The sequence below is a fragment of the Ambystoma mexicanum genome, chromosome 11 (genome assembly GCF_040938575.1).
Source record: "Ambystoma mexicanum isolate Mex_15411 chromosome 11, UKY_AmexF1_1, whole genome shotgun sequence".
Taxonomy (NCBI): Eukaryota; Metazoa; Chordata; class Amphibia; order Caudata; family Ambystomatidae; genus Ambystoma; species Ambystoma mexicanum.
Window position 1 is genome coordinate 1,361,323,905 of NC_090934.1, and position 13,710 is coordinate 1,361,337,614.

Consider the following 13,710-nt stretch of genomic DNA (forward strand, 5'->3'; position numbering starts at 1 on the left):
CTGTTGCTATCTAGATTGATGGTAATCTACCGTGGGTGCAGTGCCACCGCTGTTACTATCTAGATTGATGGTAATCTACCGTGGGTGCAGTGCCACCGCTGTTACTATCTAGATTGATGGTAATCTACCGTGGGTGCAGTGCCACCGCTGTTACTATCTAGATTGATGGTAATCTACCGTGGGTGCAGTGCCACCGCTGTTACTATCTAGTTTGATGGTAATCTACCGTGGGTGCAGTGTCTAGATTGATGGTAATCTACCGTGGGTGCAGCGCCACCGCTGTTACTATCTAGATTGATGGTAATCTACCGTGGGTGCAGCGCCACCGCTCTTGCTATCTAGATTGATGGTAATCCACCGTGGGTGCAGCGCCACCGTTCTTGCTATCTAGATTGATGGTAATCCACCGTGGGTGCAGCGCCACCGCTGTTGCTATCTAGATTGATGGTAATCCACCGTGGGTGCAGCGCCACCGCTGTTGCTATCTAGATTGATGGTAATCCACCGTGGGTGCAGCGCCACCGCTGTTACTATCTAGATTGATGGTAATCCACCATGGGTGCAGCGCCACCGCTGTTACTATCTAGATTGATGGTAATCCACCATGGGTGCAGCGCCACCGCTGTTACTCTGTTACTATCTAGTTTGATGGCAATCCACCATGGGTGCAGCGCCACCGCTGTTACTATCTAGTTTGATGGCAATCCACCATGGGTGCAGCGCCACCGCTGTTACTATCTAGATTGATGGCAATCCACCATGGGTGCAGCGCCACCGCTGTTACTATCTAGTTTGATGGCAATCCACCATGGGTGCAGCGCCACCGCTGTTACTATCTAGTTTGATGGCAATCCACCCTGGGTGCATTGCCACCGCTGTTACTATCTAGATTGGGTGCAGCGCCACCGCTGTTACTATCTAGTTTGATGGCAATCCACCATGGGTGCATTGCCACCGCTGTTACTATCTAGATTGATGGTAATCCACCATGGGTGCAGTGCCACCACTGCCGCTGTTAGTATCTAGATTGATGGTAATGTGACTGCCATCGGTGAATGTATGAAAGCAGAACCCAAATGATTGAACCAGGTCTGCCAATGGTGACACATACAGATTAACCCCAGAGCTGCTGAGCTATTAGGTACGCCTATGCAAAAAGGATGAGCTTACTCGTCCCTAGCACTTAATAAAGCAATGATATAGTGGTGAGATTCGTGGAACACCGTCGGCCAGTGTTTTTTTTTTCTATACTAAATGACCCAGGAATAGATTCTATCTTTTCTGTATGGGATCATCTGCAGGTCTTCAGCAGAGGCCCTGCATTCTTTCCCTTATGCCATTGCTTGTCCTTTGACTAGTCACAGGCTAAGGCATCAGTACTGATGTTCACAGGGTTGAGTACCTCACGAAACTCACGGTGGGTTTCCTATGTGAGTACATCATGAAACTCACGTTGGGTTTCCTATGTGAGTACATCACGAAACTCACGGTGGGTTGTTTTCCTATGTGAGTAACCGCGCTAAGTTGTCTCTGAGAAGCACTATTGGGTGGTGACAGCCATTAAGAAGACCAACAGAACATAGAATGGCTGCACTCCAACAGTGCATCTTCTCCACCCAGTGTGTGTGGCAGCGAGAGAGGGGAGTGTGTGCGCAGGTGTGCATCTGTGTGTTATAGGTGCGTGTGTGTTTGCATGTGAGAGACGCGTGCATTTGTGTGAGAGAGAACGGTGTGCGTGCGCGGGTTTTAAAGAGGTGTGTGTGGGTGAGTTGTGTTAGAGCGTGTGTGAGTGAGAGTGTGTGTGTTTGAGTGTGTGTGAGTGGTGTGTCAGTGGTGTGTGAGTGGTGTATGAGTGAAGGGTGTGAGTGGGAAAGAGATTGAGGCAGAGAGTGAGAGAGTGAGTTAGTGAGTGTGGGTCAGAGTGAGAAAGAGAGGGGTCTGTGGTTGTGCAGGTCAAGACCTGGAAAACCCAATGAGACAGGGATCTTTGGCTTCGTGCTGAAGAGTTTCCCTTGTGAGGCTTGGAGGATACATATGAAACTGTATTGTGGCGACATGGTTCTTAAAATATATGAAAGAGTGCCACCCTCTCACTGCTCATGGGTGCGTGAGTCCCTTAGCCTCACTGCAATTACTCATCAAGGCCGAGGTTCTGTGCTGGTTACTTGTAGAACCTTTCGAAACTTGAACAGGGCATTGGCCCGAGGATACGATGTGAAGCAGCCTGGTGGTTCCATCGAACCCTTGTCATCTCCCATGAGGTTTTCCCAACTCCCCCGGGGACTCAGACTTCTAACTGCCCAAGGGAGATCAAGTTGATCCTCACTTAACTTGACGCAGGCTTTGACCTCTGTGCAGTGATCGAACTGTACCAAAGAAAGTAGTGGAACTGTGACCCCGTTGAGGGACATAGTAGGCAGGAAGGAAGCACTGTTCAACACATTTTTCAAGGGTTGCAGCCATGCTGACTGACAGCCAATTGAGTTGAAACAGATTTCACTTTAGCTGTAACTGCCATTGGGTAGTAAAGTGGAGAAGTGTGCTTTAACTTCTCAAAGAACAGTTCTGGAATGGTGAAAATGGTTTTAAAAAGTAGTGGAACGCGGCTCCTGACCGTTCCCGCTCACTTCGACCACTGCCTGTGCACTTGGAGAGCCTCTCCGGACTAAGTCAAGGACACTAGAACTGAGAAAAGAAAGCCTACAGAGGTCAAATTCTACAAAGCATACCTCACCAGTGGCACCCATGGCAAGCGTACCCATCTGCAACTCATCCAGACTTGCACCTCCACCTCCAACGGACCAGAACTGTCTGCAAACATACCTGGAACTTCAGCGAGTCACCCTATGCGGGGTTTCTGCCATGCTGACAGGTGGGAGTCTGGCCTGCAGCAGCCACAGAACCCTTTTTCTCCTGCCCTTCAAGGCCACCGCTGTTTCCAACCCGAAGGAGCTGAGTGCTTGACTGTTGCCGACAGAAGAAGGCCATGGTCCCTGCCGCAAGGCACAGAAGCATTTCATAGCTAACCTGAGACTAGTCCAAGAGATTTCACATAATGGGTACCATCCTTCTTAGTGGGGGCCTTTCACGGTCCGAGCTTCACTTCTTCACCCAAATCAATCCTTTCAGAAGCCGATCGACCTCTTGGGACTGAGATAAACAACCAATAGGGCTTCAGTATTCAAGAACTAAAAGCAAGGAATGGTGATCATGACCATGCCTATGCCCGCAAGGGCAACCAGCTCAGCATGTGAAACGGGGCAATCAAGGTAATCAGCCACAGTCAGGCTCCAAAACTGATCATGAAGGTTTCCCTTCATCATGGCTGTGGTAAGAGCAATCAAACATGCCAAGAGGGCATTCATCTAACCCATTCTCATATCGCGAGAGGCTTTCGTTCAAGAGAATACCCACGTAACCGATTTGGGGTTGTTTTACCGAGGAGGAAATGTTCAAGGGAGAAACAACCGAAGATTATTGGTTCGAAATAATCTTTGATCTTTTCTCCCCTGAACATTCCCGATGTACCGAAACACCTACCCCCACTCCCTTACTTACCTTGCATCCCGTCTCGCCGTGTCCCTGCGACGCCTGTTCCCTTTCACTTCCGTGATCGGGAACGGTACCGCAGCGTCCTTTTCTTCTTTTTTTTTCCTTTTTTTTTTCTTCGGGTCAGCTGCAGGGGTGTCTCTGCGGGAGATACCGCTAATTGTTCTACTTATCAAAAGTCGAACTTTTGGTAAATTGAACAAGTATCTCTTTTAGAACTTTTAGTTGGGTTGGACCTTTGGATTCGGTTTTCCTGGCTGAAACCACGTAACCCACTGTCTTGTTCACCGCCCTCCACTCCAGGGAGTTTAGCCTTGATTACTTGATCACCACTACTTATTGAACAGGTGTCCGAAACCTAATCCGTCAAGATGTTTTGGACTATGACTCCCATAATCCCTCACCGTTTCCTATGCTGGCAAGGGACGTTGGGCGTCGTAGCCCAACACATGGAAAGAGCCAAAGGTTTCAGACCACCACTGCCTAACAAGAACAAAGGGACACTTCGGCGTCTGATTCGACTGTACCAGAACAAACCCCAGAATAACACAGGGCCTACAGAAAACCGCTGACACTGCAACAAGGGTTTAGAAGATTAATCAAATATGTTCCATCCATTGTACTCAAGAGGGAGTGAACACAAAGGAAATATGTTTAGCAATAGTAATCGTCAGCTTTGTGAGACAGTGATTAGGGATAGGAGAGCCCGCCTTCGGGGAGACTGAGAAGTGCTTCAGAAGTAAGGCGGGATAGGCACAGATCAGCAGGGCGACAAGATGGATGGGGGAAAAGAGACACAATGCACGGGCAATGGAAAAACAAAAGGCACAACTACAGTGACTCAACAAAGGCAGGAAAAGCCAGAGGACTCAGTGTGATTCAATTCATTCGGTGAAATTGATATGGCAAGAACGAAGCCGTGAGCCCCGCCGCAGTCAGCGTCCAGTGGTGATAAGGTAATTTAGGACGCGCATCACCAGCATCTACGGCAAATCAGAGAAGTTGCGATATGCCCACTGGCAGAATTTGACATAAAGGAAAACCATCTGCAATTCATTTCAAAATTTGGCAAAAAAGAAAATGCAAATCGTCCATAAGGCCACATCCATGAGAAATATGGGGACACCGTTTTGTGTTGTGGCCTAGTGTATCACTCATTCACAAGACTAGAATCTGCACGTTCTCCTCTTCATGCCTTTTCTCTGTCATGTGCGCTATGGTATTCTGTACAGAAAGGAACGTCAGATATTTCTTTTCCCACACGTTATGTCCTTCAACTTCCTGTGACATGCAGAGTGTAAGTGCAAAAGATCATTAGAAAAATTAAAAAAATGGAATGCTTTCATTGCATCACGAGTTACGAAGCCTCTTTGCAATATCTTCTACTTTGACGGAAGCTTCTAATTAACTCGTTGAGGGAGATTAGGATGTGAAATAGGATCACACCTTTGAAATATGCCTAAAATTGATTAAAAGAAAATGATCCTCTGTCAAATAAAGAGGTGCTGAAGATAATGAGCTTTCATGGTTCTTCCTCTGAATGAAGTCCCGGAGCGGCTAATCACACAACTATGGCATCATCCTTAATGGAAGTCGGACATAAAGGTGATATAAGGATAATGCAGACAGGGCCATTATCTCAGTCACTCGGAGCATTACACACAACATACAACGTGTTCATGATATACCTTCATGCATGCACTCTGGGGACACCTGCTAGCTTCTTACATTCATACCATTGCTTTGGTGTTTGTAGAATTCTTATATTTTAAAAGAATCAAGCCATTGTTCTTGTATGCATAACCCAATATCATTAAAAAAAAAAAATTGAATTATGGGTATCATGGAAGGGATTGGGTTGCTCACAAGAATACACGTATGGACAAGATCAACTCACCACCAACGAGAGGGGTCGCTTCCAGGACACCACGCCAATCAACCCTGACAGTAAAACCTGCAAAAAGAGGGACCAGGTTTAGAAGGAGGCACTGAAACAGATGCATGTACAATAACATCAGCTTCACAGTGGGCGGTGGCTTGTCAACAGACACATGGGAAATCCTGGCTATCCTTTTCAAGGAGCAATGTATCTATGTGATAGACTCTAATGTGTTGCACGTGTATTCCTTGATGTGCTTTCCTCTTTAGAGGGGCAAGAAGCCCAAGTCAAGTTGACAGTGTTCCATGGCATCACATGGGGCAGACCTGGCAAACAATGGAACAATTCAAGAGCCTCAATGGATCTTCAGGAAGAAAGTGAAATCCCACCGGGTGCAGCCAGAGAACTGGGGTACCATCACAATGATATGTTCTTATTCAACTCAGACTCTCTCTTGATTTGTTTGGTGAACTCTACTTTCTGAATGTTTCAGCATATAAATAATTGCATCATGGTGCTTCCTTCCAAATCCCTCCCACTTCTAAGTGCACTAAGAGTAAATGTCATCATTATTCAGTGTATCCGCCTGGGAAAGGTGAAGTATGCTGTCAACCTTGCAGGATTCAACTCTGCGACTGGAAGGCGCACGCGGAAGAGCGAGGCGAGCCTTTAACTTGCTGAACTATCTTGCTGGCTAAAGACTACAGAGTGGATCCAGTCTGCCCTTTTGCACATGTGTAATCTAAAGGAGCCATTTTTATTTAGGGCGGAGCTTACACCGGAATTTGTATCCATCTCCATACACATAGAAGCAGAGCTTGTTCTTCGCTGCCAAGACAGAATGCCCCAACCATACCATGTCCCTCCATTTACACTAGGATACCCCAACCATACTACGTCCCTCCATTTACACTAGGATGTCCCAACCATACCACGTCCCTCCATTTACACTAGGATGTCCCAACCATACCACGTCCCTCCATTTAGCCGGTCAAGTGGCACAGCGAGTAGAGCGCCCGCTTTGACACCCGTGCAGAGCCTGTTAACGCAGGTTCGAATCCCGGCGGGGCCAAACTCAGCCTTTCATCCTTCCGAGGTCGATAAATGAGCACCACACACCGTGGGTAATAATAAGCAGCGCTCAGATACCTGAGGGTTTGTAGCGCTATATAAAAGCCTAATTATTATTATTATTATTATTATTATTATTACTTATTATTATTATTATTATTATTATTATTATTATTATTATTATTTACACTAGGATGCCCCAACCATACCACGTCCCTGCATTTACACTGGGATGCCCCAACCATACCACGTCCCTCCATTTACACTAGGATGTCCCAACCATATCACGTCCCTCCATTTACACTAGGATGTCCCAACCATACCACGTCCCTCCATTTACACTAGGATGTCCCAACCATACCATGTCCCTCCATTTACACTAGGATGCCCCAACCATACCACGTCCCTCCATTTACACTAGGATGTCCCAACCATACCATGTCCCTCCTTTTACACTAGGACGCCCCAACCATACCATGTCCCTCCATTTACACTAGGACGTCCCAACCATACCATGTCCCTCCATTTACACTAGTACGCCCCAACCATACCATGTCCCTCCATTTACACTAGGACGTCCTAACCATACCATGTCCCTCCATTTACACTAGGACGCCCCAACCATACCAAGTCCCTCCATTTACACTAGGACGCCCCAACCATACCATGTCCCTCCATTTACACTAGGACATCCCAACCATACCAAGTCCCTCCATTTACACTAGGACGTCCCAACCATACCATGTCCCTCCATTTACACAAGGACGCCCCAACCATACCATGTCCCTCCATTTACACTAGGATGCCCCAACCATACCATGTCCCTCCATTTACACTAGGACGTCCCAACCATACCATGTCCCTCCATTTACACTAGGATGTCCCAACCATACCATGTCCCTCCATTTACACTAGGACGTCCCAACCATACCACGTCCCTCCATTTACATTAGGATGTCCCAACCATACCACGTCCCTCCATTTACACTAGGACGTCCCAACCATACCACGTCCCTCCATTTACACTAGGATACCCCAACCATACCACGTCCCTCCATTTACACTAGGATACCCCAACCATACCACGTCCCTCCATTTACACTAGGATACCCCAACCAAACCACGTCCCTCCATTTACACTAGGATACCCCAACCATACCATGTCCCTCCATTTACACTAGGATGTCCCAACCATACCACGTCCCACCATTTACACTAGGATGCCCCAACCATACCATGTCCCTCCATTTACACTAGGACGTCCCAACCATACCATGTCCCTCCATTTACACTAGGATGTCCCAACCATACCATGTCCCTCCATTTACACTAGGACGTCCCAACCATACCACGTCCCTCCATTTACATTAGGATGTCCCAACCATACCACGTCCCTCCATTTACACTAGGACGTCCCAACCATACCACGTCCCTCCATTTACACTAGGATACCCCAACCATACCACGTCCCTCCATTTACACTAGGATACCCCAACCATACCACGTCCCTCCATTTACACTAGGATACCCCAACCAAACCACGTCCCTCCATTTACACTAGGATACCCCAACCATACCATGTCCCTCCATTTACACTAGGATGTCCCAACCATACCACGTCCCACCATTTACACTAGGATACCCCAACTATACCATTTCCCACCATTTACACTAGGATGTCCCAACCATACCATGTTCCTCCATTTACACTAGGACTTCCCAACCATATCACGTCCCTCCATTTACACTAGGCTGTCCCAACCATACCACGCCCCTCCATTTACACTAGGATACCCCAACCATACCATGTGCCTCCATTTACACTAGGATGTCCCAACCATACCACGTCGCTCCATTTACACTAGGATACCCCAACCATACCATGTCCCTCCATTTACACTAGGATGTCCTATCCATACCATATCCCTCCATTTACACTAGGATGTCCAAACCATACCACGTCCCTCCATTTACACTGTCCCAACCATACCATGTCCCTCCATTTACACGAGGATGCCCCAACCATACCACATCCCTCCATTTACACTAGGATCTCCCAACCATACCACATCCCGCCATCTACACTAGGATGTCCCAACCATACCACATCCCGCCATTTACACTAGGATATCCCAACCATACCACGTCCCTCCATTTACACTAGGATGTCCCAACTATACCACGTCCCTCCATTTACACTAGGATGTCCCAACCATACCACGTCCCTCCATTTACACTAGGATGACCCAACCATACTACGTCCCTCCATTTACACTAGGATGCCCCAACCATACCACATCCCGCCATTTACACTAGGATGTCCCAACCATACCACATTCCTCCATTTACACTAGGATGTCCCAACCATACCACGTCCCTCCATTTACACTAGGGTGCCCCAACCAAACCACATCCCGCCATTTACACTAGGATGTCCCAACCATACCACGTCCCTCCATTTACACTAGGCTGTCCCAACCATACCACATCCCGCCATTTACACTAGGATGTCCCAACCATAACACGTCCCTCCATTTACACTAGGATGTCCCAACCATACCACATCCCGCCATTTACACTAGGATGTCCCAACCATACCACGTCCCTCCATTTACACTAGGATGTCCCAACCATACCACGTCCCTCCATTTACACTAGGATGTCCCAACTATACCACGTCCCTCCATTTACACTAGGATGCCCCAACCATACCACGTCCCTCCATTTACACTAGGATGTCCCAACTATACCACGTCCCTCCATTTACACTAGGATGTCCCAACCATACCACGTCCCTCCATTTACACTAGGATGACCCCAACCATACCACGCCCCTCCATTTACACTATGATGCCCCAACCATACCACATCCCTCCATTTACACTAGGATGTACCAACCATACCACGTCCCTCCATTTACACTAGGATGTCCCAACCATACCACGTCCCTCCATTTACACTAGGATGACCCCAACCATACCACGCCCCTCCATTTACACTATGATGCCCCAACCATACCACATCCCTCCATTTACACTAGGATGTACCAACCATACCACGTCCCTCCATGTACACTAGGATGTCCCAACCATACCACGTCCCTTCATTTACACTAGGTTGTCCCAACCATACCACGTCCCTCCATTTACACTAGGATGTCCCAACCATACCACATCCCGCCATTTACACTAGGATGTCCCAACCATACCATGTCCCTCCATTTACACTAGAATGTCGCAACCATACCATGTCCCTCCATTTACACTAGGATGTCCCAACCATACCATGTCCCTCCATTTACACTAGAATGTCGCAACCATGCCATGTCCCTCCATTTATACTAGGATGCCACCAACCATACCATGTCCCTCCATTTACACTAGGATGTCCCAACTATACCATGTCCCTCCATTTACACTAGGATGCCCCAACCATACCATATCCCTCCATTTACACTAGGATGCGCCAACCATACCACATCCCGCCATTTACACTAGGATGTCCAAACCATACCACGTGCCTCCATTTACACTAGGATGCCCCAACCATACCATGTCCCTCCATTTAAACTAGAATGTTGCAACCATACCATGTCCCTCCATTTACACTAGAATGTCGCAACCATACCATGTCCCTCCATTTACACTAGGATGTCCCAACTATACCATGTCCCTCCATTTACACTAGGATGCCACCAACCATACCATGTCCCTCCATTTACACTAGGATGTCCCAACTATACCATGTCCCTCCATTTACACTAGGGTGTCCCAACCAGACCATGTCCCTCCATTTATACTAGAATGTCGCAACTATACCATGTCCCTCCATTTACACAAGAATGTCGCAACCATACCATGTCCCTCCATTTACACTAGGATGTCCCAACCATACCATGTCCCTCCATTTAAACTAGAATTTCGCAACTATACCATGTCCCTCCATTTACACTAGAATGTCGCAACCATACCATGTCCCTCCATTTACACTAGGATGTCCCAACTTTACCATGTCCCTCCATTTATACTAGGATGCCACAAACCATACCATGTCCCTCCATTTACACTAGGATGTCCCAACCATACCACGTCCCTCCATTTACACTAGGGTGCCCCAACCAAACCACATCCTGCCATTTACACTAGGATGTCCCAACCATAACACGTCCCTCCATTTACACTAGGATGTCCCAACCATACCACATCCCGCCATTTACACTAGGATGTCCCAACCATACCACGTCCCTCCATTTACACTAGGATGTCCCAATCATACCACGTCCCTCCATTTACACTAGGATGTCCCAACTATACCACGTCCCTCCATTTACACTAGGATGCCCCAACCATACCACGTCCCTCCATTTACACTAGGATGTCCCAACTATACCACGTCCCTCCATTTACACTAGGATGTCCCAACCATACCACGTCCCTCCATTTACACCAGGATGATCCCAACCATACCACGCCCCTCCATTTACACTATGATGCCCCAACCATACCACATCCCTCCATTTACACTAGGATGTACCAACCATACCACGTCCCTCCATTTACACTAGGATGTCCCAACTATACCACGTCCCTCCATTTACACTAGGATGCCCCAACCATACCACGTCCCTCCATGTACACTAGGATGTCCCAACCATACCACGTCCCTTCATTTACACTAGGTTGTCCCAACCATACCACGTCCCTCCATTTACACTAGGATGTCCCAACCATACCACATCCCGCCATTTACACTAGGATGTCCCAACCATACCATGTCCCTCCATTTACACTAGAATGTCGCAACCATACCATGTCCCTCCATTTACACTAGGATGTCCCAACCATACCATGTCCCTCCATTTACACTAGAATGTCGCAACCATGCCATGTCCCTCCATTTATACTAGGATGCCACCAACCATACCATTTACACTAGGATGTCCCAACTATACCATGTCCCTTCATTTACACTAGGATGCCCCAACCATACCATATCCCTCCATTTACACTAGGATGCGCCAACCATACCACATCCCGCCATTTACACGAGGATGTCCCAACCATACCACGTGCCTCCATTTACACTAGGATGCCCCAACCATACCATGTCCCTCCATTTAAACTAGAATGTTGCAACCATACCATGTCCCTCCATTTACACTAGAATGTCGCAACCATACCATGTCCCTCCATTTACACTAGGATGTCCCAACTATACCATGTCCCTCCATTTACACTAGGATGCCACCAACCATACCATGTCCCTCCATTTACACTAGGATGTCCCAACTATACAATGTCCCTCCATTTACACTAGGATGTCCCAACCAGACCATGTCCCTCCATTTATACTAGAATGTCGCAACTATACCATGTCCCTCCATTTACACAAGAATGTCGCAACCATACCATGTCCCTCCATTTACACTAGGATGTCCCAACCATACCATGTCCCTCCATTTAAACTAGAATTTCGCAACTATACCATGTCCCTCCATTTACACTAGAATGTCGCAACCATACCATGTCCCTCCATTTACACTAGGATGTCCCAACTATACCATGTCCCTCCATTTATACTAGGATGCCACAAACCATACCATGTCCCTCCATTTACACTAGGATGTCCCAACCATACCACGTCCCTCCATTTACACTAGGGTGCCCCAACCAAACCACATCCCGCCATTTACACTAGGATGTCCCAACCATACCACGTCCCTCCATTTACACTAGGCTGTCCCAACCATACCACATCCCGCCATTTACACTAGGATGTCCCAACCATAACACGTCCCTCCATTTACACTAGGATGTCCCAACCATACCACGTCTCGCCATTTACACTAGGATGTCCCAACCATACCACGTCCCTCCATTTACACTAGGATGTCCCAACCATACCACGTCCCTCCATTTACACTAGGATGTCCCAACTATACCACTTCCCTTCATTTACACTAGGATGCCCCAACCATACCACGTCCCTCCATTTACACTAGGATGTCCCAACTATACCACGTCCCTCCATTTACACTAGGATGTCCCAACCATACCACGTCCCTCCATTTACACTAGGATGACCCCAACCATACCACGCCCCTCCATTTACACTATGATGCCCCAACCATACCACATCCCTCCATTTACACTATGATGTACCAACCATACCACGTTCCTCCATTTACACTAGGATGTCCCAACTATACCACGTCCCTCCATTTACACTAGGATGCCCCAACCATACCACGTCCCTCCATGTACACTAGGATGTCCCAACCATACCACGTCCCTTCATTTACACCAGGTTGTCCCAACGATACCACGTCCCTCCATTTACACTAGGATGTCCCAACCATACCACATCCCGCCATTTACACTAGGATGTCCCAACCATACCATGTCCCTCCATTTACACTAGAATGTCACAACCATACCATGTCCCTCCATTTACACTAGGATGTCCCAACCATACCATGTCCCTCCATTTACACTAGAATGTCGCAACCATGCCATGTCCCTCCATTTATACTAGGATGCCACCAACCATACCATATCCCTCCATTTACACTAGGATGTCCCAACTATACCATGTCCCTCCATTTACACTAGGATGCCCCAACCATACCATATCCCTCCATTTACACTAGGATGCGCCAACCATACCACATCCCGCCATTTACACTAGGATGTCCCAACCATACCACGTGCCTCCATTTACACTAGGATGCCCCAACTATACCATGTCCCTCCATTTAAACTAGAATGTTGCAACCATACCATGTCCCTCCATTTACACTAGAATGTCGCAACCATACCATGTCCCTCCATTTACACTAGGATGTCCCAACTATACCATGTCCCTCCATTTACACTAGGATGCCACCAACCATACCATGTCCCTCCATTTACACTAGGATGTCCCAACTATACCATGTCCCTCCATTTACACTAGGATGTCCCAACCAGACCATGTCCCACCATTTATACTAGAATGTCGCAACTATACCATGTCCCTCCATTTACACAAGAATGTCGCAACCATACCATGTCCCTCCATTTACACTAGGATGTCCCAACCATACCATGTCCCTCCATTTAAACTAGAATTTCGCAACTATATCATGCCCCTCCATTTACACTAGAATGTCGCACCCATACCATGTCCCTCCATTTACACTAGGATGTCCCAACTATACCATGTCCCTCCAT

General features: G+C 47.5%; 1 protein-coding gene across 1 annotated transcript in view; it reads right to left on the bottom strand.

The window, feature by feature from the left end:
- Positions 1–13,710, bottom strand: part of ENTREP2 (endosomal transmembrane epsin interactor 2) — a 1,566,028-nt gene that overhangs the window by 1,051,632 nt on the left and 500,686 nt on the right. The window contains exon 2 of the mRNA XM_069624928.1: positions 5,447–5,503. Coding sequence (XP_069481029.1) covers positions 5,447–5,503 — 57 coding nt within the window. The remainder of the gene's footprint in view (positions 1–5,446; positions 5,504–13,710) is intronic.